The 27,257-nt window shown below is 49.7% G+C and overlaps 3 protein-coding genes across 5 annotated transcripts in view; all 3 read right to left on the reverse strand.

Annotated features, from left to right (window-relative positions):
- Positions 1–684: 684 nt before the first annotated feature.
- On the reverse strand, positions 685–19,687 carry LOC147260763 (uncharacterized). Its single transcript, XM_086207543.1, has 14 exons — positions 19,473–19,687; positions 8,602–8,810; positions 8,321–8,406; positions 8,091–8,230; positions 7,834–8,014; positions 6,979–7,093; positions 5,649–6,863; positions 3,664–3,930; positions 3,176–3,556; positions 2,891–3,052; positions 2,641–2,814; positions 2,480–2,561; positions 2,257–2,405; positions 685–1,957 (listed from the first exon to the last, which is right to left on the reverse strand). The coding sequence occupies exons 1-14, from the start codon at positions 19,483–19,485 to the stop codon at positions 1,691–1,693; spliced, it is 3,441 nt and encodes a 1,146-aa protein (XP_086063669.1). The 5' UTR covers positions 19,486–19,687; the 3' UTR covers positions 685–1,690.
- A 3,164-nt stretch (positions 19,688–22,851) lies between these two features.
- Positions 22,852–25,442, reverse strand: ctu1 (cytosolic thiouridylase subunit 1 homolog (S. pombe)). 2 transcript variants are annotated; one of them, XM_086205515.1, is made up of 3 exons: positions 25,262–25,442; positions 23,748–24,248; positions 22,852–23,673 (listed from the first exon to the last, which is right to left on the reverse strand). In XM_086205515.1, exons 2-3 carry the CDS (start codon positions 24,241–24,243, stop codon positions 23,138–23,140), a joined length of 1,032 nt encoding a protein of 343 aa, XP_086061641.1. In that variant the 5' UTR covers positions 24,244–24,248; positions 25,262–25,442; the 3' UTR covers positions 22,852–23,137. The 2 variants fall into 2 exon arrangements, with proteins under 2 accessions (XP_086061641.1, XP_086061640.1); XM_086205514.1 differs by having other exon boundaries at positions 23,748–24,251; positions 25,262–25,441.
- Positions 25,443–25,588: 146 nt separating this feature from the next.
- crybb2 (crystallin, beta B2) overlaps positions 25,589–27,257 on the reverse strand; it is a 1,684-nt gene continuing 15 nt past the window's right edge. The window contains exons 1-6 of one of the 2 annotated variants that reach the window (XM_086205517.1): positions 27,237–27,257; positions 26,850–26,937; positions 26,588–26,706; positions 26,224–26,356; positions 26,000–26,142; positions 25,589–25,904 (exon numbers count right to left, since the gene is read on the reverse strand). The exon at positions 27,237–27,257 is cut by the window's right edge and continues 12 nt beyond it. In XM_086205517.1, coding sequence (XP_086061643.1) covers positions 25,736–25,904; positions 26,000–26,142; positions 26,224–26,356; positions 26,588–26,706; positions 26,850–26,912 — 627 coding nt within the window. In that variant the 5' untranslated portion in view covers positions 26,913–26,937; positions 27,237–27,257 and the 3' untranslated portion in view covers positions 25,589–25,735. Of the gene's footprint in view, positions 25,905–25,999; positions 26,357–26,587; positions 26,707–26,849; positions 26,938–27,236 lie in introns of both variants that reach the window. The other variant, XM_086205516.1, reaches the window with a different exon arrangement.

A 27,257-nucleotide genomic window follows, 5' to 3' on the forward strand; every position in this document is an offset into this window, starting at 1 on the left:
AACAACGCCCTTAGAATACATTTCATACCAAAAGGGAATTTATTTGCGTAATCAAACTTGAGGTGAGGAATCTCACTTTTCATAGCTTTTGACATTCAAAATGAAAAGAAAAACGAACACAAAAATCCAAGAAAGTATGGCTTTGGTTAAATAACGACTAGAAAGAATCAAAGACAACTCTTATGTGATCGCTTCATTAAATAGAGAGAGAAAAGACTGAGGGCTCTAGATTCTTCCCTGAACCAGACACGGGCCCCGTGTTTATCTGCTGCGTTTCCGGGGGAGCCACGGGAGGCCGAGCTGCTGAGGCTCCGCAGGCATCGGAGTTCTTCCTACTACCGCCAGGCCACGACGTCAGCAGCCGCCTCTCTTCAGCGGAATCACACTTTTGGTAAGAACACACACGTGCGGACGTTTCATACTAACAGTATTTAGCTGAACTTGCCAGTGTTATTAGACATCGCACTGACGCAACGCCACTGCGGCCTGATACTGAACACGCAGCTGCAGACGCTCCTGGAGCAGCGCACGCCAACATCACCCGTTTCCTTGCTTCTCACTACATCGACGACGCCCAAACCACCCGCAGATGTTGGAGCATCTGGCGCCCCGAGTGGTTATCAAGACGTGCTCATGCTCAGCATCCCAGTGCTTGGCCTCAAATGTAGCTGCATCACGTATTTACACACGCACACACACACACACACACACACACACACACACACACACACACACACAGACTAAATAGTAATGGTAGTGTGAGAGATGCCAGGTATCACAAAATACTCCCAATGTCTGCGGGAAGAAACTTTTCAAATGATGCTTTCTTTTCGGCTGTGAAAAGATGAGGAATGATTTGGCAGTGAAACATTCAAAAACATGAGGTTTGTTCAAAAGTCTGCAGCTGCTGATCACTTCAACGTCCACAGATGAGCTCAAACCTGCAAACGCTGGAGATTTGGAAGCTAGAACCAAGATTTGGTTTCATATAACAAAGGTCTGTTCTCTCGTTGCTGGTATCAACACGTTGAATCTTCATAAATCCCAGCGGTTTAGTCCATAGAGATGTAAAGACATACAAAAGTAACTGATTGCTGAGTCAGCCCATTTCCAGTCAATGCGACTATGACATCACGGTCTGTCTAAGTTGATACGATGAAAGTCTCTATTTCAACTCATTAGCTGTCAAAACGGTTCAGAAGGGTTAAAGTCACAGGTCACCTGCTCGCTGCGCTGCTTGTCTGATTTCTACGTGTGGAGTTCCCAGAAGGAAACACTCAACCAGCGAGCGACGTCGTCAAACATGCAGCGCTGTTCATGTTCATAGAATTCTTCAGTGTTCAGAGAGATTTCACCAACTTCTTCTCAAAGAGCTAGAAATATGTAGAAAAACATGAAAGTCTTGGTTATACTACGAACTCCTGATATCAGTGTTGATATCAGTGTTGATGTGAAAGACCTCTACGAGAAGTTTTTCAGGCTCTGGAGATCTTCATCGTCCTAAAAATGTTACCTGCTTCAGTTGTCGGTGGGAAAACTGCCCCCCCCCATTTCTGAAGGACTATTAAATGTATTTCACATGCACATACCTAACCCATACACACTTCCAACGTTACCATCAGAAAACACACAGCCTTCTTTGACAGGAACCTCCTCCTCTGCCGCCAGAGGCCCGCTGCACACAAGCTTCCTAACTGAAGAGCTTGACGAAGCAGCCGTGGCAGTACGGCTTGTCGTTCTGTTCTTTAAACGTGCCTTTGTTGAGCTGCTTGAGGCAGAAGGCGCAGACGAAGTGCTCCGGGTGGAACTTCTTGGACATGGCTGTGATGCAGCGGCCCGTGATGGGCTTCTGGCAGCCGGAGCAGAGGGAACCACGGCGCTCGTGGTAGTGAACTTCACAGTAGGGCTGGCCGTCATGCTCAAAGAAACTTCCATTGACAAACGGGGTGAAGCACTCCTGCAGACGGACGCAAAGAGCAAGGCGTTATTCTGACCTCTCTAAAGGAACACACCCACTTTCTATGACATATGTCGGAGCAGGAGATTGAAACCCTTCTCCAGCTCAGAGCTGAGACCCACGCTAGTTACTTTAGCTCAATGAATGGTAGTGGATGGGAAGTGTTAGCACACTTCCAACCAAGTCATCCAATATTTCCTAACTAGCAAAGTGCTAGTTGGGTGTATGAAGGAGAGTCTGCGTCCTGCCATGATGAAACTACTCACTGATGGAAAGACAGTGAGCTGGAGGATACACACCCTGCACACAAAACACTCGGGATGCCAGAGGGAGTTCAGCGCTGAGATGTAGTTCTCCAGAATGGCTCTGGCACAGCCACCACACTTTGGTGCAAACATGTCGAAGTAGTCCTTCCTGCAATACGCTTTTCCATCCTTTTCATGGAACCCTTCAGGAAAAACAGAACCAGACCTCAGACACCAGTCAAGTACAGAGATGTCCACACAAAGCCCTCTACCGTACCTTCAGGGCCAAAGAAGGACCCACACTGAGCACAGAAGAAGTGCTCAGGATGCCATGTCCTGTCCAGCGCCGTCACGACTTTCTGTACAGACATGAGAGGGTTAAATGTTGGAGGCCCGTGAGCTGCAGAGACGGGCGGTACGTCAGCAGCGGGGTCTCACGTCTAGTATGGGTCCGTTGCAGTAGTAGCAGCGCGGGGAGAACAGGTTGTGGTAGTCCCTCTCGCAGTACGGCTGTCCCTCACGCTCAAAGAAGTTCCTGGAGCCGATCTCCTCTTGACAGTGTGTGCACACAAAGTGCTCAGGATGCCACGTGCGGCCCATGGCGGTCACCACCTACACCGAACACACACCAGCTAGGGACTGATGACACTATTCAATCATTCAGCTAGTTTGGATCTCAGAATCTCACCTGTCCTACAATCGGCTTGCAGCAGGCGCCACAGACTCCTTTCGCGACCGTCTGCACCCCCAGCTTGTTGAGGTCTGACTGCAGGCTGCCCAGCATGTTGTCCAGCTTGTTGACCTGCGTCGGCGGACCGCCAGGGAGGCCCCCCTTGCCCTGGGCCATTATCTGTTGAAAGTTCCATAACCACAACAGCAAAGTGTTGAAAATTCACGTCACATGACCACAGAAATCAATGCACTTCTCAGTAAGTGAGTCACTCTGAAGTGTAAAAGTGGGCGGGGTTCCTGCCTGCATCGGAGGGAAGATTGGGTCATACTCTGTTTGGCACCCTACAGATACCAGGGCTTTGGGTGCAGCCACTTCCACTGGTGGAGGCTGGCTCAGGGGGTTAATGGTGGGAGGAGGGGGCTCTAGTTTGGGGGCAGGAGGTTCCTGAACTAGTGGTGGCGGCAGCGGCGGTGGCGGTGAAGCTTTTATAATCAGTCGAGGTGCAGCGGTGATGTGCTCCTGGATGTGGGGAGGTTGTGGAGGGGGAGGAGGTGGTGGTGGGATGGGAACAGGAAGCTGTGTCATAGATTCTTCTATAATAGGGGGGCGGCGAGGAGCAGGGGGTGACGGAGGGGGGAGCACCTTCCTCACAGGGACAGGTGACTCGGGGGGAATTATGACCTGAAGCAGAGGAGAAAGACAGATGGACAGACAGACAGGAAAGACACTGACGGTGAACCAGCTAGAGAGAAATATTAGAGAAGACTGTTGAGTACCAGGACGCCAACCTTGTCAACCTCACAGGCGCCGCCATCAGGACGGAAGCGCTGGGGTTTGGACGTGACTATGACTCCCTCCGTCAACCAGTCGTCTGACTGTTTACGGCGGCGCTCGGAGCGGCCGATCCCCAGCTTCCCCTGGAGCTCCTCGATCAGGCGGTCCTGAGATGAGTTCTTGTTGACTATGATAGGTCCCATCTTCCTGCGCAGGTGAGCGTCTCGATACATGGGATGAACGTTGGGAGTCTCCTTAGTGCGCCTAATGACTGATTTTATCTAGAGGGGATGGCGAGCAGCTGGTCATATATCCGCAGTGATCAGGAGGCAGCAGAAACCGCAGCAGCACCCGGAGGCAGGCTAGGACGTCCAGACGTGCAGCGTAAGGAGTCGCAGCGCATGCACGTCCTGCATGCACGTCCTGCATGCACGTCCTGCATGCACATCCTGCATGCACATCCTGCATGCTTCAGCTAGCAAACAGACACAACAACCTCACGCCACAAACCAGAGTCACACGTTAGAACCCAACTGGTGCTGCAGGCGCATGAGCCATGCTGAGTACTGGTGGGTTACTGGTGTGTGTTTTCCAGGGCTGTAATCAACCAAAGACATTCTCGGTCCACTGAAGCCCTCAAATTTGGACTAAAAGTCGACTACTTTCGTACACGAAAACTCTACTGTCAACTACCAGCACAAACCTGCTGAGGAATATTGAGACAATTGTTTCTGTCAGGTTATAAGAACTGAGCGACGCCATCGTTGGTCCTGACAGAGCCAGACTGAACACAGGAGCTCAGCATCGCCGCTGAGACACAAATAGACTTTTAACAGAAAACTTTACTCTCAAACACAAAAGGCAAGTCCACTGTAAGAATTTTTACAATTAAAACAAAACAATTATGAGACTAAAACACTGAAATGTCAATTCTGATGTGTTCATGTACTCAAAACTGACGGACAACCTAAGGTGGACACGTTAGCTCACCGTTTCTAGGTGATACGCCGTGTTTGTAGTGGAGCTGTGACATGAAAACTGGTGTTGGCAAACTTTGCATTCCACTTTTTTTCCATGATCTGTTTTCATGAAATGCTGCCACGCTGCAGACGTCTTTGACGTGGGGGACGAGGACTGACTTGGAATGAAACAGTCAACATTAAATAGACATTCATCAAACCACCAGACGTGGGCCTTCTGGTCCTCTTCAGTCTGTCTGTCTCTAGCGGGTCGGGCTAGTCCAAAATAGCAAAACAAGGGGGTGTTCAAAGATAGATTGTTATCTGAGAAACAGGGGAGCTTTGGTACTTTGCTCCTGATGAAGTTAACGTGGCAAAAAAATCGACCGATCAGAATTTTGGTCGAGCCAGAACGCATCGACTAATAAGTGGACCAGCCGACCGGGAGATTACAGCCCTAGAGTTTTCCTCATGAGTAGCTGATTGAATACTGCACCCGTCTGTCATTGTTCCGTTCACTTGACCCGCCACAACATTCTGGACCAGGAACATGGATATTGATGTTGTAGCTCTGATGACTATCGGTTCTTTCACTAAATGTCAGCATAAATATGAGAATAAAAAAGCAACAAGCATTCACCAGTGGATATGATGGTGAATGCTTGAACCTGTATTGAGGTATGAAAAATACCCAAAGTCCAAGACGATACCAAGTCTCATATCACAATATTGACTAAATTACTATCCAGCTCATTTCCATCAATTTTTCTGACTGATAGTCAAAATGAAGTTAAGTTGAAAGTGAAATTAAAAAGAGAGAAGCAACAAAGGTTGGTGTTTGGAGCTGAAGCCGGTGAATAGTTTGCACTCCATTTAGCAGCTGCTGATCTTCATGCACCTCTAACTGCAGCGTCAGTCGAGGTGTTAAACAGCACCGCTGGGTTGTTGTCAGCACAGTTTAGCTCAGCAGCTGATAAGCAAATGTTAAATGCGAGCAAATCAAGTGCATCCTGGTTTCAAGCGAGGCTGTAGACACGTACGTGTCCCGAGGCAGAAACTCGGTCTATATTGGGAGGCTGTAGCAGGGGCAGGTCCAGGGAAGCATCGGGGGTCCCGGGGCAAGTGGACGGGGTCATGGACTCATCCATCCAGCTGGCCTCTGTCAGTGGGGTCATGCTGCCATCTGTATACAGCCTCTCGGTGTAGGGCGTCATGGTGCCGTCCAGTCCGTCGTGGAGGGACACAGAGAGCTCCTCATCTGCCCAGTCCAGGTCTCCATTCCCGTCGGTGCCCTCGTCCACAGACTCGTCCGTGATGGTGTTTATGGTGAAGTTGTCCGGCTGGACGCTGCTCCTGTCCAGGGGCAGGATCAGCTCCTCCTGTACCTCCTGAGCTCCTGCCGTCTTCAGCTCGTCCCCAGGTGCTGACGTCTGACTCTGCGCCAAACTCATCGCTAACAGTTTGTCTAGGGCCTCGTCCAGGGAGGGCTCTGCCACGGGGGGCTGCCGTTGGTCGAGGGGGCTGCCACTCCTGGCTGTGGGTCTGGCCTCCATCACATGACTGCTGGGGTTTGTAGGGTTTGTGAGGACCAGGGGTGATGGGCTTTTCACTGGAGAGACTGGAGAAGGTGAGCAGGAGAGGTGGGTGAGGGGTCGAGCAAGTGCAGAGGCAAAGGTGGGGGGAGGTGAGGGGGTCTCCTGCACAGAGATGAGAGGGGTGAGTGTTTGGGGAGGAGGAGGGGAGTTGAAGTCATGAATGGGAGGAGACCCCTTGCTGTTATTCTCAGGCGCAGCAGTGGCTGAGGGAGAGATCCGTTCTACTGATGGACTGGAGGACTTGTGGTCCAGGACAGTGTTAACAGAGGTTAGTGAAGGGGTGGTGGTGCTGGAGGAACTCAGACTGTTTGTCAGCAGGTTGGTGTTGGAGGGGGGGGGCTGAGAGAAGACTAGTGGTAACTTAGAGCGGGGGGCGGAGACATCCGGGACAGAGTCCAGGTCTAGATCACTCGCTGCAGAGAGGGAGGAGACTGGACTGTGAGGACGGAAACGATTCTCATGGGGGACGGGTATGTCTCCTCCATCCTCATCTATGTGCAGCACTAGACCAGCAGGTGAAGAGAAGACAGGAGAAGCAGACGGGTGGGACAGATGGAGGAAAGGAGAAGCCACTGGGGTGATGGAGGAAGAGACAGGAGGATGAGGAGGAGAGCTGGAGGAGGCTCCTGCGGGGTCCAGGAGACAGCCCAAAGAACTGGGCTGGAGAAGAGAGACATGAGAGCATAAGCCAGAACAGAGGAAGAGGACAGAGACGCTGACTGGCAGGAGACGCTTCAGAAGACCTGCTGGTTTGGGTTCCAGTCAAAGTTTGTACCTTGAAGTCAGACAGAGAAGCCATCAGCTCGTCCAGCTCTCGCGTGGCACAGGAAGCAGAGATACGGGCCTGCTGCTGGGAGGGGCTGTCCAGGTCACTGTGGCGAGCAGACGGGCTGGAAACATAAGAAAGCATCCAAACACCTACAAACCCTCCCAACATCAACACCAGCAGCGCCGCAGTAACACGACCACACAGCAGGTGCTGAGATGAGCTTCGTGCTGCTGTGTCAACACTCAGGTTATTTTGAAGTGTCAGATTAAAAATGGCTGATGGACATGGTGACATCACTACTACAATCCACCCTTAAAAAGATAAGAGGTAGAAAATGGATGGATGGATGTGGGCGGCGTGGCTCAGGGGTAGAGGGGCCGTCTAGCAACCCAAGGGTTGCTGGTTCGATCCCGGTGACCATGTCCAAGTGTCCTTGAGCAAGATACTGAACCCCCAACTGCTCCTGATTAGCAGGTTGGCGCCTTGCATGGCAGCTCCACCATCAGTGAGTGAACGGGTGAATGAGACGACCTGTAAAGAGCTTGGAGTGCCGCTAAGGTAGAAAAGCTCTACAAAATTGAGTCCATGAATGCATGGATGGATGGATGAACGAACGGATGGATGGACAGACAACTGCCTCCTCCTCTTCCATGTAGTCTCTGCCGCCATCTTGTGGCAGCAGTATGAAGCAGATCTCATTTGCTCTGAATCAGCTGATAGAAACACACCTGATGCATATTTCTTTTTTTTTTTTACATTTCCAGAGTTCCAGTCATATTCGCTGGGCATCACATTTGGTTTTCAGCCAGCTGATCTGGTTGATGTCACCTGTTCATTTGGAAGTCAGCCGTGGTTCCGTACCTGGGAGACGGCACCGAGCCCTCCAGCTCGTCCAGCAGACTCTCCACAGTGGGTCGGGCCTCTTCCGGCCGCATCCCGTTCCTCTTGGGTTTCTCCTGGGGGGGGCTGCCCATGATGTCGGGGGTGCTGCCATTCTCGTAGTGGGTGATGCTGCAGGATGGTAGGGGTGGAGCTGCCTCCTCTGTGGAAATATCAGCAGGACATCCAACACTGTTCACCACAAACAGGACTGATGATGGCAGCGGCCTTGAGTCTACCTGTAGTGGCAAACGACGGCGAGCTCTGTTGCACGGCGTTGAGTTCCAGCAGCAGCCTGTCAAGCTCTGACAGGTTGCTGCCGAGAGCAGAGGTCATGGCTGCCGTTGACAAGTCCGATGATTTTTGTTTGTTTGGAAAACTGAGGAGGAGAAAGAAGGAGACGGCTGATAATAACAAGGACAGATGAACGGCAGGGGAGCGTCGGTTGCAACGAGCTGTGGTGGGCTACCTGTAGACGTGGTCCTCCTCAACGTGAGACAATGGGGAGCTGCTACTGTCCTGGGACCAGGAACTCTTCTGGGCTGAACCTAAGGACTAAAGAGCCACACGGCAGTCAGACGCACAGAAAATGCTTCACATTCACACAACAGCTAGACACGGACACTGAACCTACAAAGGCGCGGAGGGTTCACACATCCTCCTCTGGCGCGCCGGCGTTTTTGGGAACGTCCCTCATGGAAAACCATAAACTAATGCCCCCACAACCCCCCACCCCCCCCGGAGATATACCTGCTGGGACGAGTGGTGGGAGTCGGGCTGATCTAGCAGGGACCCATTCAGAGCCTCAGCTGAGGGTGGAGGAGGGACTGGAGGTGGAACCGAAACATCCTGGTAGGAGTGTCCTCCACTGGGGATGGAGTAGGGGGTCTCATCAGGCAGGAACACCGGCCGCTTTGAGATGTGCGATGTCGTAGATTCCAGGTCAGCCAGCAACGCGTCTGAAAGGTTCCACAGTCAAAGTTCAAGTACGACTGAACAAGCTGATAAATACCAACATCCACACACAACTGAACCGCTGTGAGCCGATTCAGCCACGATTCACCAAGACCAGCTCCCAGTTCCTTCCCAGTTGTGTGTGTGTGTGTGTGTGTGTGTGTGTGTGGGGGGGGTGTCTGTAAACAGACAACGGCGCCCAGCCTCTCATTCCAACCTGACACCAAAAAGCTGCCTCCTCCCCCTCCTGAACACACCCAATGAGGGGTCATGACAGCAGGGACCCGTGCACCTCTAAGCCCTGCAGACTTTCATCAAACATCCACCAACATTCCCACACCACAAACACAACGCTGCTGTCTGCGAGTTGCTACCCTCACCTCCATTTGTGTCAGGTTCAGTCTCTTTTTTTCTAGCAACAATAGGAAGACAGAAAAGTGTTTCTGAACCCTGTCCAGGCCTGTGGGGGGTCGGGGGGGGGGGGGTGCTACCCCGCTGAGTGGAATGCCAGAGGAACAAAATAGACTCTTACATCACACAATCATCCATCGTCAGCTTGTCCAGAATAAGCCCCAATCACCGGCTGCATAATGTTACAGCAGAGGGACACTGGGAACACTTGGTCTGTTTCAGGGAACCACAGCACTTTGGAACACAGAACATCTGACATGCCGAGAGGACAGAAGGTAGAAAAAAGGCGACTGTCCTCTTCACTTCTCTGGGATCACACAGAATAAAGAGCCTTGAGATATTCAGACGGTGTAAATACAAGACCTGAAACTGCCGTTACTGTCTGAGGAGAAGCAGAAGGCAGGCGTTACTGACGAGGACCTCACAGCTCCTCTCACTATAATCACGCGTCACTCACACTACGTGACATCAATGCTACCATCAAGACGCAGACAGGTTAAGAATTTACGTAAAACTCCAACATGGAATTGAAATAAATGATGAACATCACACAACACAAGAGACACTCTTTTACAGCCTCCCATGTCTCTACTCACATTACGTTAAACGTGTAAAACCCTCCGGTCAGAGTTGCTTGTGTGTGCGAACGAGTGTGTGTGTGTGTGTGTGTGTGTGTGTTTGCGAATGTGTGTGTGCGCGCGCGTGTGTTCATGTGAGCGCGTGTGTGCGAGCGAGTGTTTGCGTGTGTTCACGAATGTGTGTGTGCAGCGTGTGTGCGCGCGAGCGTGTGCGTGCGTGCAGTGTGTGTGCTTGTTCGCATGTGCATGTGTGTGCGCAGTGTGTGTGTTCGCGAGCGTGTGCATGTGTGAGCGTGTGTGTGTGCAGCGTGTGTGTTCGTGAGCGTGTGTGTGCGCGAGCGTGTGTGCGTGCAGTGTGTGTTCACCGTGTGTGTTCAGGAGCATGTGCATGTGTGAGCATGTGTGTGCAGTGTGTGTGTTCGTGAGTGTGTGCATGTGTGAGCATGTTTGCAGTGTGTGTGCGTGTTCGCGAGCGTGCTTGTGTGTGTGTGCAGCATGTGTGTGTGTGTCTCTTGGCGAGCATGTGTGTGTCTTCGCAAGCGTGCATGTGTGGTTGTGTGTGTGTGTCTCTTTGCGAGCATGTGTGTGTGTTTGTGTGTGTGCATGTGCAGTGAGAGAGAGAGAGAGATGTGGACGATATCCCCGACAAAGACCGTGTGAGGCGGAAGTGGCGAGCTGCGGGCTGGTCTCCAGCTGAACGGGCTGACGGGGTCTGTCAGTGGCCCTTCATCTGCATCCACCTCCATTTGGCCTTTTTATACCACAAATCTACATTTACAAGGTGACTGTGACGATTTAATGATAGGTGTTGGATTGTTCTTTACCTGAAACCACAGAAACAGAACCAAGTGCCTCCAACTGGAGACCACCAGTCTTACAATTGAACAGGTAACCATCACATCTGTTCGGCAAAAACTTCTCAGAATAAAGAATCAATCTTCAGTAGATGCGGTCGAGCACAGTGAAGACCTCCTGCTGGAGGCTCCATGTTTCATTGGGGAAGTTCCTGAACCCACATGGGAGCAGCGGCCTATTTAAAGCCGTAAGCTCAGCAAGTCGTCCATGTCTGTGCAAATGTGCAGAAATATCACGACCAGCTCAAAATAATCTGCACCTGGTGCTGACGCGCTGAACAAGGTCTTACTGAAGTTGACTTTGTCACTCATAAAACAAAATGTCCAGACAGAAAAATACCACTGCTGGGTTTGGGACGAAGATAAAACCTTGGTAGACAGAATGCAGGGTTTAGACTCGGGTCTCACTTCAGCCTTCAAGCCTTCAGTTCAAAAACTACATGCCTCAAGATCTCCTAGGAAGTCTTGCCATGCCTGGACGGAGAGGGGCTAAGATTTGGAGATCCCCTCCACTCATTGTAGCCCCTTCAACCTGCTGGTACCACACATCTGTGACTCGGACCGGAGCTCCATAACAGGGTCTCCACAGGCGGCAAACTTCCCGCCACTTTCACTCAACTGCAGCTACAATGACCAGTCCTGAGTGCCTGTGTGCGTTTTCTGAAGGGGAATTACAAAAATCCAACTCTGAAGGCCTCCGTGCCGATGTTTTTGTGAGACTATTAGATTCCAAGTGGAGCCAGTGCCCCCCCCCCCAACTCAACAGATCAGCGCATCTCTACTAAAAATCAGTCCTGTCAGAATATCCATATCAATCCTCCACACAGCTTCTTGTTCATGCTCATTAATCACGCAGCCCTGGTGCATCATTTATGTAATCGTCTGATTCCCTGCAGGTCATTGAGGAGTGAGGAGTGAGAACATGGGTGCGGTAGTTCCTGAAGAGGGCAGCAGCGAGTCCAGTTTAGGACAGACATGAGGCCCTCGGCTGTCTCCAACTAGTTTGCTTCACAGTTAGACACAGTAAGAATGCAAACATGTCCAGTGAGCCAAGTTACAGACTAATCTTTTCCATTCCGGGGGGGGTAGGACAAAGTCCAGTTGTGTTCTAACAGCATCCTGACTCAGTCCTGCATGATGCAAACTCTGAGGAAGAAAGCCATCATCAGAGGGTCACGACTGGTTCTGATCATTCAGGATGATTACATCAGTCAGCGGCTCACCCTCCTCTGTAGGGTCAACAACAACTCCTGCGAGTACTGTACACATTCTTCTTGAGACGGTGGGAACAGGTGGGTACATGTGCGGTCTTGCCCCCCCCCCCCCCCGACCTGCAGGCTTTATCAGATGGGAGTGAAGGTGCACAGTGAATTCCAAACATTCCTCTGTTCTCTCGGCTTCAGAGAAAGAGAGTGATCAGGCTTGGGAGGGGAAGTCTGACTGGACTTCTCCAGTTAAACTGCACCACCAAAACGAAGCCTTGTAATAACGTCTACTCAAGCAGAACACACAACGCCGCCGCCGCCACCACAGAGACTCACGGTAGCGAGGGTGAGGAATGTGCTTGGATACCAAACACCATCTGTTCGTCCAGAAAACTAAAATAATGTGTTGACAACTACAGAAGCCATTCCCCTAACTGCTGCATGCTTGGAATTCCAGGATAAGGGAGATGTCAATGCTTTTACTGCCCGTTACCCACAGAGTGGCGTACAGTGGCAGAGGCGGTGGGGGGGGGCCTGTAATCTGTTCTATGAGGATGCGGGCGCCCGCAGTGACAGCTCACCTGCTTACAGCCCAAGGATGAGAGAGCAGAGCTGAGCGGAGCCCCCTGCCACGTGAGCGACGGCTCCTAATAACCAGCAACAACGTGGGGCGGAGATGCAAGCAGCCAGACACAGCAGAGGAAGATGGAGGGCAACAGCAGCATCAGCAGCATCGCAGGGTGACTACTTCTAAATAAACAGACCTAATAATACCCTGCCAAGCAACCCCATATCCGAAAGATGACACTCCCTTTGAGAGAGCACCGGCCCAAAATAAAACCACTTCCCCACAGACCAGTAAATCAGATGAGGGGGAAGTCTGAAGACTGATGTAACCCCCCGGACACTGAGGACACATTCATGCCTGTGTGTGTGACGACTGCATGTTGATAAGGAGCCTTTTGTACCACCAGAGAGACAAAACGGGAAGACGAGAAGGAGCGTCGGAAAAAGACCATCTTGTCTTTTTTGAGCTGAAACATCGACTGAAACACACCAGCAGATAGAGAAACAGTTCTAGAAGATTACATGAATGAAACAGTAAAAGGGAGGAAGTGTGTTTGTAGTCCAACAGGAAGTGGGCATCTCCTGGTTCCCCCACCAACAGGAAGTGAGCATCTCCTGGTGCCTCCACCAACAGGAAGTGGTCATCTCCTGGCTCCTCCCCCAGCAGCCAATAGGATCGCTCCATGTGATTGTGGTGATTGAATCAGTAAATCAGCTGAACAAAAGTTGATGATCTTCCAGGTTCAGTTCATCAAGATCATCTTCACTAATGAACCCTCTGATGATGCTGGAAGCCTGGATGCTACGTTAGCAGTGCTATGCTAACAGTAGCCTATGGAAGAACTACACCAGGGTCACATGACTTCAAGGTCACCACCACTAAGCTTCAGGCTTCTTCTGTTTCCCCTGATGACCTTTAATGACCTCCATGACCTCTGTAGGCTCCTCTAGACTCTTGTTAGCATCCCAGGTTTTTAAGACTCCACCACTCCAACATCCACCGGTCTGGGGTTTACTGGTGGATCTGATGTAGAACTGAACCTCCACCATCCACCGGTCTGGTGTTTACTGGAGGATCTGATGTAGAACTGAACCTCCACCATCCACCGGTCTGGTGTTTACTGGTGGATCTGATGTAGACCTGAACCTCCACCATCCACCAGTCTGGTGTTTACTGGTGGATCTGATGTAGAACTGAACCTCCACCATCCACCAGTCTGGTGTTTACTGGTGGATCTGATGTAGAACTGAACCTCCACCATCCACCAGTCTGGTGTTTACTGGTGGATCTGATGTAGAACTGAACCTCCACCATCCACCGGTCTGGTGTTTACTGGTGGATCTGATGTAGACCTGAACCTCCACCATCCACCAGTCTGGTGTTTACTGGTGGATCTGATGTAGAACTGAACCTCCACCATCCACCAGTCTGGTGTTTACTGGTGGATCTGATGTAGAACTGAACCTCCACCATCCACCAGTCTGGTGTTTACTGGTGGATCTGATGTAGACCTGAACCTCCACCATCCACCAGTCTGGTGTTTACTGGTGGATCTGATGTAGAACTGAACCTCCAACATCCACCAGTCTGGTGTTTACTGGTGGATCTGATGTAGAACTGAACCTCCACCATCCACCAGTCTGGTGTTTACTGGTGGATCTGATGTAGAACTGAACCTCCACCATCCACCAGTCTGGTGTTTATTGGTGGATCTGATGTAGACCTGAACCTACTAATTTCTTCAGCTGCTGGGAGCCACACACCTGATTTCAGGTCCCTGACCTGGAGACCAGGGAACCAGACGTTCTACTAAGAGAACTGACTTCTGGGTTTACTGACTCATTCCTGCTCCAGTCTGTCAGTATAATCTCCCAGGTGTGCCCATCCTGCTGTGCTACACTTCCTCTCTTGTCAAAATTGGCATCTCCATCTGGTTTCCTGTGTGGTTCTGGTCAGCGCTCACCTCCCCAAACCTTGGCTCGCTGCAAAAGGGTTTTTGCCTTCATATTTTTGGCTTCCACTGGATCAAACAATCTAGAAACCTTACTGGCTAGAACATCGCAGACGTTCACGTATAAACCAGAGTACAGGAGCACAAATACTCCCAAAAATGACTGTAACCTGGGTCAGTGTCAGGTCTTACCTCCATCCACTGACAACCCTCATCATCCCCCAAACTTACTACAATTTACCGAAGACAGCAAACCGGAATCAGCTGTATCTGTAATAAGGAGGTTATGTGGGTCATAATACTGGCGAGCTGAAAATCATCACATGAAGACTTCCTTTCAGTTGAATATTTATTCTTCATAACCAACTTTTAGAGAAGGAAAAGGGTTAAATTTAACCACTTCAGCAACTTCTTCATCTGCCGCCATCATTATTTTCCAAAAAAAAAAAAAGACATCGACCATCAAGTCATCTTGGTTTCGGTCAGAGTCGACGCAGCTTATTGAAATTAATCACTCATGTTAATTAATCACACCAAATGTTGTGTGCATTATTTTTTAGTAATTAATGAAACTTAACCAGTCGTTTGGCCAGGAGTCCACAGGAGACGACGACAGCTGGACGACACGATCGAGACAAGAACACAAATGTTCCACGGCCACGGCGCTGAGACATCGCGCTGACCGCCCCTGAACCTGGGGGTCCCAGCCTGAGTCACACTGCAGGAATCCAGCAGGGACTCGGACTCCTACAGTACCCAGAACTGTCAGTGTTCTCTAGCCCAGTGACACTCAGGAACCAGGGGGTGTGGAGCCTGAATGGAAAGAGGAGGAAAGGGCAACAATGTGCTGCGAGAGCGTTGGGTGGCCCAGAGCTGCCCCGTCAGCCGGTGTTCGCTGGCCTCCAGCACCGACTCCACTCATTGTTTTCCTCCTGTTTCCTCAGGATGTGGGGCTGGGTCTGTTGCCTCAGCGATGAGGTCACCCATGCAGCACTCGCTCTTCCCCAGGCCCAGAACAGGATGGGTGTGGAGCTGATTTACAGTCAGGAGCGTCCCTCTTGCTGAGCCCGATGGTTGGGGCCGGTATGCGCCGTCCCAGTGGCCCCTGTGGGGTGATGCTGTTGACATACTGGGACACAAAAACCACTAGAGAGCCTCTAAGATCTCTCGGTATGCTGTACAAACACTTCCAAGACCTCAGCCTTCTCTTTCTCCTGCCTGGATAACAAGACCTTGGTGTCCTGTGACCAGCTGATACAAGTTTTACACTGCAGGTTGTTGGTGGCAAGAGGCCCGTTCAGCAGGTGACATTCCAGCCCAAGTACTAATCCCCGCGAAGCTCTGCATGCTGAACTGTCAGGTTCGCCGAAGCGAGAGCTAGAAGTGAGCGGAGTTCCTGCTCTCCCTCTCATCTGCTCGACTCACTCCTCATTTGATGTCATTACACAAGAATCTGCAAGACAGAGCAGAACCGAAAAGTAAGATTTGGGCCTGGAATTGTTCAGGTTTCCCTTTGTTGTGTGAACTCTTCTGACGGATCGTCGTGCAGAGAGTGGAAGAGGTGGAACGTCTGAATGGTCTCCTACGCCTGGCGCAACCCCACCTTCTGATGGCCTGTTGTACGTTACCCTTGTACTTTTAGGAGTACTATGACACTGAAGTTCACCCTTTCAAGGAGTTATTAACTTAGAATTCTGAAGAATATTCAGAAGTCAGCCTGCTGACTGGAACACAGAGTCTTGGCCCAGATGTCAGGTGAGCACACCGGATTACGATGTTTTACATTTAATAGTAGGACCTCCTACCCCCCCCCCCCCCAGGCCCCCTGCTGAGCACACGTCTGCTTTGTGTAGGAACAGAGTTACAAGTGTAAATACACACGGCGGTGCTACAGGAGGGTCCAGCAGACCTGAGCCGGGTCTCCACAGCCTCCTGAGGTCCGGCAGCCTGAATGTCACACGAGCCTGAGGAATTCAGAGTCTCCCAGTTATGCACCAGTCAGACCAGTCTGATGTTCCCAGACCGGGGATTTAGCTATCAGCCGATGAAGACGCTGATGAAGCGCTGATCTTTTATCAATAACCTGCCTCGCTTTTTTTTTTTTTTTTTAACGGTACACTTCAAAGAGTGCTTTATGGCTGAATGAAAAGAATTTTTCCAAATCACAGGCTTTACTCAGAACAACATTTAGGTTCATTTTTTCCTCCCGCTGCTACATTACCAAGTTACAAGTCATGTGCTTGATTAAAAAAATCTGTTATTCTGAAAAATGTCAAATATCTTGTGGAGTCCAAATTGCACTGAATTTGTATCATTAACAAATTAATAAAAATCAAAGAGCAAATAGAAAATGTTTGTGAATTGTTCATGAGTTTGTTGTTGTGAATTAGCGTTTTAGTTCTCCTAGCATGTGTCCACCTCATGGAACTACAATCTTCTGTAGATGGACTACAGAACGGCCATCTTAGATTCTTCACCTTGTTGGCAGTGGCAATATAACTTCATTATTGAGACTGAACTTGAAATAAAAGCTGTCACTCACAAACGTGACAGGAAATGATGTCACACTGAGAATGTCTGCTCCCACCTCCTCCTGTCAATCATACTCATCCCAGGTGTTAATCTAGGAAATGACTGACGGGCATTTTAGTCCACATCTACTGTAGCATATCAGCATTTTCAGTTTCAGCATCCTCTGGTTGCCATGGTAACATCTCGCTGGTCATTTGAAAGCTAAACATGATAGCACGTATGTATTAAACATGCTCCTGCTGCCGATCGAGTTGGTTGGTTGTTGGTAAACAGCTGAGCGGTGCGACACTCCTGCCAGGAAGGCCGCTGGAGGATTCCAACAGTTCTGGTGCCTCACAGACACTCCTGAGGTAAACGGACCTCTCCAATGTCCCCCTGGACTCAGCCGGATCAGACAGAACACCTCTGGACACGTCTGAGTCCAACACCCAGACTGAGGAAATTCCCTGACTTGAGTGGGAAGATCAACATACACAGAATGAGCAAAGACGGAAGCAGGACGGCACCAGAACTCCCGGGTCTGATCGGGTTTTCAAACCGCTACATTGTGCAGTCCGTCACTCGTCAGGGAGGCTCAAGAAGACCAGAACAAGACAGTGAGTGAGTTTTAATGCTTCATAACTCAAACTTCCCTCAAGGAAGGGCAGTGCAACTACTTTTCACATGGAATTATTTAAATTCAACAACTGTTCTATGATATTTTCTGCTTTTTCAGGAATTTTTTCACTTTAAAACTAAAATTCTAAGAAGTGTCCAATACCACCCTGAGTTCAGCTGTTTGGAATATTGAATAAAGATCCACCAACAGTTAATCAGTTGCTTACAGAAGCCCACGGATGATGTCAGAGATCTACAACACAGAAACTTAATAACTGCTCATTAATCTTAATCCAGGTAGGAATTAGGAACAATGCTGATATTGTTCAGAGGTGGTGTGGCCCCGCCCGCCCCGACGGGGGCCACAGCCCTCCTCCTGGCTGAGAGCAGTGGAAGGGGGCAAGTCACGACCCAGAGAGTATTTGGCCTTGGACCCGGAGACACAGCGAAGTTGGACATTCCACACACACACACACACACACACACACGCACACGCACACTCCCCACCGACAATCAGCCCTTTCACCGGCCCGCGGCGGCGTCATCTAATGTGCCCTGGAGGGATTCACACAACTCACAATGTGGCGCATCGTCTCTCCACTTAAACAATCCACAGATCCACTTAACCACCTTCTTACAGGACACGTGTCCACTGCTACAGGGACCAGGTGGAGGACCCACCGGTTCTGAAGTAGACAGACAATTATAGCAATTGACCAGCTGCTGGAAATGATAACGACAAAATTAGAAGTTCAGAGCCAAAGGTCAAGAGGTCAGTGATGTAACAAGGTGACTGGTTGGAGAGGCACAAAAAAATAGAGCAGCGATGGAGGCCTGCGGGCGGCGGATTCCAGGAGATCAAAATCAAATTTAAAAAATTAAAAATGTTATGTTGCTGTTTGTTAACTTGGCACCTGACCAACCAAAGATCAACAAAAACAACATCAGCACGAACATCAGACCAGAACTTCACACTAATGACAGCAAACGGTGAGACAGCAGAGACGCCACAGCAGCGTCAGCACTGACATCACATCTGCCAGCCGCCTGGCGCCGGGACCAGTCCTTGAGCTTCAGGCAACAACACTTTGACCTGTTGCTTCACCTGCTTAAAGGTTTAGGCAAGAAAATCCAAAGAAAGTCTGAAATTCTTCACCTTATTTTCCCAAAGCTGAAAGCAGTTTCTTCCGCCTGCCCGACAGTCCTAAAACTCTGTTTCAGGACTGACAAAAGGCAGTACACGCTTGAATTTATATTTTTTTGTCCAGCAATAGTGAATAATTGACTGGAAGATCTGGAAAATCCAATGATACCGATACCTGCCGATACTATCGATCCTCCTGATTCACCGCAGTGTTGAGTCAATTCACTTCAATCAATAACAAATCACCGCGATTTATTTGTCTGACCAGGAACACACGTGATCAGTTTGACGGTTTGCCATCATGTCAGCCCCCGGAACCCACAGAGTTGTAGGACAGCAGCACCAGTCCCTGAACTGGGAACCGGTCCCTCGACTGGGAGCCAGTCCCTGAACTGGGAGGCCTCCGGTCGCCACCACTTTAAAGCTGGAATGAGTCGCCTGATGGGCAAAAGTTGAGGAGGTGTTCTGGAACCTCGGTGTCCGCGTGTCATACCGATATCTGCTCCCGGAGACCGGGGGGGGGGGTCGACCGTAGTTCATCTACCGACCAACTTTTCTTGTGTCCTCCTAACAAACACGGAGCGCTGCGGGGCTGCGGGGCGAAGCTAACGGCTGCCGGACCGAGCCGAGGCGTTCCGCCCGGCTGGAGAAGCTCCCCTCGGCAGCAGCGAGCCGGGATCGCCGGACTGACACCGACCCGTTTCCACGCAAAGTGACTCGAGTGAACCAGGAAAGTCTTTTTTCAACACGGAATCTGGCCGCGGGTTGACTCCTCCGCCCCGCCGAGGAGCCGCGGAGGGCGGCGGGGCAGAGGGGGACCGACTCACCCAGGTCGTTCATGGCGGCGGTTGGAGCTGCTTCACCGGGCTTGCCGCGTGTTCGGGGGCTTCTAGGTTGCTAGCAAGTCCGGGTTTTCCTCTCCGAACTTTTCCGCTGTTCTCGTCCTCCTGAAACTTGGTCAGGGTCGCGCTCGGGGACGCGCAGCAGTGCGCGTGTGTGTAATTTGCCGGAGCGCGCGCCCGCCGGGACCGGCGCTCAGAGGTGGCGAGCAGCACCTGGCGGCGGGAACACGTCATTACACCTGGACGGCCACAGCCGCTCTCCTCCCGCCTCACATTTATTCCACAGAAGAAAGCGGTGACGGTCAGTGACGAAAAACATGACCATGAGACACGTAAGGCACAGACGTGAACATTGAACGCATCATTGGATTCATTCATCAACTTCTTAATTTCTTGTCTTGTCACGTGATGGTTTTTAGGATGATGTTGGTACCTGGGTTCCCAGGTGAACCGAGGCACCGCCCTGGAACCAAAATCATGAGGCAATTAAGTTCAAATGTTCATTAATTTAGTTCAATAATGAGAGAAAGACAACGGCGGCAGCGATCAGACACAAACAGCAGGAAGCGAATGATGAATGCACCTTTTACTTTGAAGAGTTGGAGTCTTTCATTTCCTGTAGAGCTCGTGCGTTGCGTGTGATGACGCTTCTGAACGTTTTTTTTAATTTAATGTTTTTATTTCACAACACATAATACACAGCACATCACGCACTATTTACAAATGAACTGTAATTTACAAAGAAAAAATATTCAGGGTATCTCTGATAAGTTCATATCATAAATCATATAATTCCTAAGGCTTCACATATTTGCATAGTTTTGATTGCTTTTTGGTTCTTCTTGAGTCCTGTCAGTGTCCCAATGTAATATATATATAATATATAATATAAAAAGGTTGAACAAAAAAATCACTTTGCATTCAAAACTTCTCTCAAAGTACAAAATCATGTCTTTTATATTAAATATTGGTTCCCATTCGGTCTTTCACAAATCTCTCCAAATCCATCCAGAACAGTTGAACGTAAGGACGATGGTAAAATTAATGAATCTCAGTTTCTGGTTCAGTTTTACAAAGTACACACATTTCATCCATTCCTCTAAATCTTGACAGTATTTTTTGACTGGGTAAACCCTATGAACAATTTTAGATGAGACTTCTCTTGTCTTATTGGTGACACAGTATATTTTTATTTATAGTCCATACTAATTTCCATTAAATGTTTGGAATTTTTGCTTCCCAGAAAGCCTTAATAGAGGGAATTGATGTTTCCTGATGCAGTGGCTGTTCCACTTCCTATCGGTTAGGGTTGAGCCTCCCAGCGTTGTGGCCGATGTGAACTGAAGACCTCCATCTAAGGGTTCACGTCCCTGGACCAGACTCAAAATCCCTGAAGGCATCGCATCAAAGACAGTAGCTATTCCTTTGGAGTAACTGGAATCCCATATTTTCCTAAAAATTCTGTGTACGACAATAAATTTCCATCTCTATTTAACAATTGTGTCACCATCAAGATATCTCACATATTTCAGTTGAATTGGCAGGTTTGTCCTTCAAAGGAAAAAGGTCACATTTCTTGACATTAATTCTCAAACCTGATACATGAGAGACGACATTCAGACAGTCTAAGGCTTTTTTCACTTCACGTTCATGTTGTAAAAAGATCGTCGCGTCGTCTGCCAGTTGACAGCACTTCCATCCAATCCTATACCTCTAAAGCGACAGTTCTTAATATATAAAGCCATCGTTTGCGTGATTGATAAAAATAGAAAGGGGGCAATAGGATCTCCTTGTGTAATCCCTCTGCCGATAGTGAATCCAGGTGTGGTCCCAGATGGTAACTTTATTGAACCCTTACAACCCACTTATCAAGTCTGAAGTGCTCGTTTAAAATGATCACCAAATCCAAAGAAATCCGATGTATTAAACCAAAAGGTAGGCCGACCGTGTCAAAGGCTTTGTAAAAATCCCCCAACAAAATGAAACTACTGTCAGGGAGTAATTCCTTAGAATCAGTTCGTCTAGAATCAGGCCGATGTTATTGGAGACATGTCTTCCTTTTGTGACGCCTGACTGACATTCATCAATGATTGTATGGAGGCAGGGCTTTCATCTCTGAGAGAATATCAAAGACCTTAATTTAGCTTCGTTAGTTATCAGGGTTATTGCTCTCCGATTTTCAATTTTTAAAGCATCTTTACTTGGCTTTGGGTTAAAGAAATAAGACCTTGCGACATGGTTGCAGGCATCCTTCCAAGTCAGTTGCCTCCTTGAAAAACCCTAAAAGAAATTCTAAAATGTCCTCCTGAAATACTTTATAAACGTCACTCCATCGGTACCTGGTGACTTATTGCCTTTTGATTTAGAGATACATAATTTAATTTCATAGAATGTGATCTTTCCATCACACATCTTTTTAGATTCCTCACCTGTAGATTTTGCATTTTGCTTCATAAATAAGAAAGAACCTGCATCATCGACATAATCATGTCTTTTATGCAGTAATTCATAGAATTTTGTAACAAAATGCTCGATCTCGTTGGGCTCCTCTGTAATCCGGTCATTCATATTCAACTTAACCAAGGAGGACATTTCAACATTTCTTTTTTCCAGATTGAAGAAGTCTTTTGTGCTCTTCTCCCGCTCTTCTAACCATTTTCTCCTCCCTATCTGAGGTCCAACTGGAGGTGCGACATCTTCCAATGATCCTTGTCTTGGTGACCCCAGTTTTCCTTCCCATGTATTGCAATAATTTCTTTAATAATATTATCTTCTTTTACTTTTTGCACTGTCTTCACTTCTCTGAAGAGCCACTTTCCTCATGTCATATTTGCTTTGTTCCAACAGTCCTGAATTCACAATTATTCAAAAACTGTTCATCTTTTAGGAGCATATTGTTGAATTTCCAGTAACAAAGTTTTGGTTTGCTTCCTCCCGCTGTCACTCAGGTTTATTGGTATATAAATTAAGTTGTGGTCTGTGGGGACTGACGGTTCTATTTTTACATCCAGAATTTGGATGCAACGTTCTGAGCGTTGGAAGGACGTGAGAACATCCTTGTGACGTGGATATTCGCCCGCCATGATTCCTGGAAAAGTCAGTTTGGGAGAAACTGTCTGCTGGAGAAGAGCATAACTAGTAGTTGTATAAGTGGTAGTAGCATGGGTAGTATGAGTAGTATATGTAGTAGTAGTAGTAGTAGTAGTAGTATGAGCTGTCTATCCATCTTTATTCAACCCTAATCAGGAAAAAAGACCAACACTGATATAAAGAACATCTTTATTGAATATTTGTTTATAAAAGTTGATGGAATGTGGCTGAGGTGATCACGTCCCCCCAGACCCCTCCCTCTCCCAGCTCTCTCTCTCTTTCTCTCCCCCTCTCTGTCTGTCTGCCTGTAGTCCAGATCACCTGATACGCGAGTCCCTCAGCTGAACCCAAACACCGGGATGGCCCGCGTGTCTCAGGTGAGCAGCGGTGAACAGGTTTCCTGAGCTGTGGCGATGCTTCACTCTGAATCTTCCTGAATTGAAAAAATTTCATTAAATGTTCAATAAATATTCAGGGGAACAAGAGGTTTGAGTTCGCTGGACTGGTTTTAGAAACAGACTTGTGGTTTTTAAAGTCCTGCGAGTCTGAAGGGGCGTCCATCAGAAGTCAGCGGCCTTCAGCTTCCTCTCCTCCCTCTCCGTCAGCGGCTGCTTGGAGAGGAGCTTCTCGTGCAGCCGGTGGTGTTTGCCGATGCCGAGCCTCGGCAGGCCTCGGTTCAGACCCTCGAGCAGCACGCAGGACTTACACAGCGCCTGGCTGGAGATGTAGCCACACCTGCTGCAGGTGCCCTGCACCGGCATCTTCACCCCATCCCGCACTGACAGGTTCTCCCCTGAGTGGATGATGTCCATGATGGCGCTGGGACGCACGCTCTCCAGGTCCTTGAGGAAGGTTCTTGCATAGCCGCGATAAGCGTTGGGGGAGTAGATGCACTCGGTGGAGAAGTAGTCCAACTTCTTAAAATAAGCATACAACACAATCTCCTTCTCGTAGGCGTACTTCATTGGCTTGCAGCGCGGCACCACGGCGTCGCCTTCGCTGGCCGTGGAGATGGCGGTGCAGCGGCGCAGACGGGCGATGTCACCTCGCAAGACATTCATCAGAATCGTTTCTGCCACGTCATCAGCATTGTGACCTGAAACACACGAGCAGCCACTGTTCCCAACGTGTTGTCTGCTGTCAGAGCCTGAGCGAGAGGAGACCTCTTACCTGTGCAGATCTTGTCCACCTTCAGCATGACGGCCCCTCGGTCCAGCGCCTGGCGTCTGAACACTCCACAGAAGGTGCAGTTGTTTTTTAGTCCCACCTGCTTGACTATGGCGTCCATAGTCCAGCCGTACAGCTCCTCGTAGGAGACGATCTTCAGAGGGAGCTCGTACTGTTGCTGGTTCCTCTTCACCGTCTCCAGGGAGTCGTCTCGATACCCGGTGATTCCCTCGTCCACAGACAGCAGCATCAGCTCCAGGCCGTAGCTGTAGCGCTCGTTCAGGAGCTTCATCACGTGAGCCAGCACCGTGGAGTCTTTCCCACCGGAGGCAGCGATGCCCACCGTCTCTCCGCGTCTGAACAGCTTGGCTGTGACGATGGTCTGATGCACCTCCTCCTCAAAGGCCCAGAAGAAGCAGTCCTTGCACAGCGAGTGGCCGGTTTTAGGACGCTTCAGCACGGCGCGCTTGTCAGAGCAGCTGCTGCACAGGACGGGCATGATGGCTGCTGGAGGGAGATGAAGCACCGGTGAGTACTGATGAGCTCTGACCACACTACAGTACCATTCCAAAGACGCCTGTCACTTCATCAGGTTTGTCGTTTGTTTGTGGAGAACAAGCTGGAACTTAGAACTTAAGAGTTGACGCTAGAGAAGGGATCTCGGATCAGGAACGTCGGAGTCGTCGTTTCTACGCCGGCTGACGTCACTCAACCAAACCGTGGATGGAACGCCACACACGTTAGGAGGCTTTAGTGCCTCGGTGAATATTAGCTGCTGTCTTTGATTAAAGTTCATGATGTCACCTTCAACACCAACGACGACCAGGATCAGACCTGAGAAATCGCAGATCAGAACCAACCAACCAGCTTCACCTCAGGCTCCTTTCTGTACAGTTTGGAGTGTGAAAATGCCAAAGAGCAGAAAAACTGAAAGCCCAGGTTTCTCATGGATAATTTAGTTTTTTTGTTGAGTTGTTATTTTGGATGCGTTTCTCCAAGGCTGAGACATTTGCTAGCATGACGTCTGAGCGCTCCAATAAACCCCAAAAGAACCTTTTCATGATAAAAATTCTATCACAACTGATACTTTGTGCTGGTCGAACTATGACGTCCAGGGATGATGACGTAGGCAGGTTTACGTGACATCATTATTCACTGCACGTCAGACGTGTCTCCTCATTTCACGCTGGTAGTAAACTGTTGTTTTGGCACCAACAACAACCAAGACACCATTTCTGGTCGATATAACGCCCAATTTAGATGAGCAGTTCATGCAACCAGCTGTCCCACAATGCAACGCGGCGCAGGAGCGTGTGGTTTGATCAAACTACAGTGTTATCCGCCTGTCGAGGCGTTCTGGAGGACGCCGGCGGCGGCGGAACCGCTTGGAACCGAGCTGCGGCCGGTTGGCACAAGCCCTGGAGGCTGCAGTCCAGCTAGCTTAGCTAACACCAGCTAGCTTAGTAAACACCAGGTAGAGAGACCGGACTCGTTTATTTTAGAAGATGCTTTCCTACCAGGCTTCCGTAGAAGCGACGTCTGGGATGTGTCTCGAGTGGTGGAACGATGCAAAACAATTTTTTTTTAAAATGACGTTTAGTAGTTTAACAACCTAGGAAGTCAGCGGGCAGCAGCATGTTAGCCTGCTAGCATGTTGGTGTCTCGATGTGACGTCAGTCAGCTCTTCTTTGGCAGAAGCAGTTCCCTGTAGCGCGCCCTACCGGCCTGGCAGGCCCCGGTTGATAATGACGTAACCGTTATCGCGTGCGTTATCTACTCTCAGGTGAAGAGTTTGATGGAGAACTGGCAGAGAGGCTGAAAGACATTCACGTGACTGAGTGACATATGAGCAAGAAGGATTTATTGGTTTGCTTCAAAAGTCGTCACTGCTGCAACAATAGGTAGACCTGCCAAATACAGTTGGGTATGGATGAGGGCCTGGGGGGCACGTCTGCAGAGGTCAAGGTTCATAATATGGAGGAATCACAAGCTTAGTTGACAGGGTGAAAAGCACCCCTCTGATGCCACTGCATGTCTCTGATGCGCCGAACCGACTGGATCTGGGGGATCTGGGCTCCGAAGTCCATGCTGTCCTTATACTCCCCCTTTTCAAACAGGTACTGGTAGCCTCTGTAGCCAGGATACTGATAGCCCACCCACCTGGTGCGCCAGGGGCACAGAGAGGAAGAGCAGGTGAGGGTTACAGGCTAAAGGACAGTGAGAAGAGGCGGGAAGCAGCTGGAAGAAGGACTCACGTGCCACTCTGGACCCGGACCGAGGAGACCTTCTCCTGGTAGCCGTGAGCGTGGAAGCTGGGGACGTCGTCATCTATGATCTCTATCTTCTTCCCTGCAAAGCTGGGGTTTTCATAAAGGACAATCTTGTGCTCCTGGCTGTCCTGGGAGAAGAAGGAAGCATTAACCTGGTGGGTGGTGGTGTAGGGGGCTGATGGGGGTTGAGAGAAGGGGGCTGCTCTTACCACTTTAATTGGGCGGAATGCAACAATGGTGTCACTGCGCCTGCTGTTGGTCCAGGAGTCCCAGCGAGGATACTCCCCCTTCTCAAACACATACTGCTCGCCCTTGCAGTCGGCCTGCTCGTATCCCACCCATCTGAGTCAGAGAGACGGACGGAGGGGTGAGCTCGGAGCGGGGGCACCGGTCGGAACATAAAGCTGGTGTAGTCTGCTTCCCACATTGTTCTCTCCCCCGCATCCCTCACCCATTGACAGAGATACCCCCCCCCCCCCCAGCCAGCCCCTCTATCTGCTCTGACACTGCGGCTCTGTGTGTCCAGTTGTCAGTTCTTTTCTAGGATTCTGTCTGTCTCGGACCCACACTCACGGTCCACAAAGCACCAGTATGGAGCCCACTTTCTCCACGCCTGCTTCCTGGAGGTTGTTACAGGGACCAGTCAGCTCATGGCAGCGTCCCTGGAAGTTTTCCTGCTCATAGATGATCAGCTGTGTGCCGAAAGTGGGAGAGGAGAGGCAGAAAGTGTTAGAGGATGTGTTTGCGTCTGCGAAACCAGGAGGGATTCACGGGTGTTTGGAGTCTCCGAGGACAAAACTGGGGCTCTAGTGGGTTTGTGCTTGTCTGCCTTCACCTTAAATGCACTGGTGCCTGGCTGCTGCTGCTTGGATGCAGGGTTCTGGTGGTCTGTGGCCATAGTGAACGGATCGGCAAGGATGAAACTGCAAAGAAACACAGGCAAAAGTATCTTTGTTGTTTCTGGTAAATCTGTTTGAGTCGAAGGCCTGAGCAGGTCAGTCCCACTGTCATGGGTTCCATTCATGGATAGACATGCACAGACATTTGGATGAACACATAACCGTCCATCGCTGCTGTTCACAGCCTTCGTTCTGAGTACAGAATTATAGCAATATAACAAGGGACAAAGTTCAACGGAATTAAATCTAAAACATGATGAAAATAAATGTTGATTAAAAAAAAAACTTTGTAAAATACAGAGTGACGGACATAAACCGCTTACCAGTACCTGTCTGTGCCAGTG

Source organism: Aulostomus chinensis, chromosome 6 (genome assembly GCF_037954235.1).
Source record: "Aulostomus chinensis isolate RoL2024-O1b breed Wild chromosome 6, RoL_Achi_v1.0, whole genome shotgun sequence".
NCBI lineage: Eukaryota > Metazoa > Chordata > Actinopteri > Syngnathiformes > Aulostomidae > Aulostomus > Aulostomus chinensis.

Coding starts and splice junctions, on each gene's coding strand:
- LOC147260763 (XM_086207543.1), bottom strand. Junction 3,931..5,648: donor GAGTTTCTGCCTCGGGACAC/GTACGTGTCTAC, acceptor CATCCCCTCTAG/ATAAAATCAGTCATTAGGCG. Junction 2,406..2,479: donor GTCCTTCTTTGGCCCTGAAG/GTACGGTAGAGG, acceptor TTTTTCCTGAAG/GGTTCCATGAAAAGGATGGA.
- ctu1 (XM_086205515.1), bottom strand. CDS start 24,243: ATGCCCGTCCTGTGCAGCAGCTGCTCTGACAAGCGCGCCGTGCTGAAG. Junction 23,674..23,747: donor GGTGGACAAGATCTGCACAG/GTAAGAGGTCTC, acceptor CGTGTGTTTCAG/GTCACAATGCTGATGACGTG.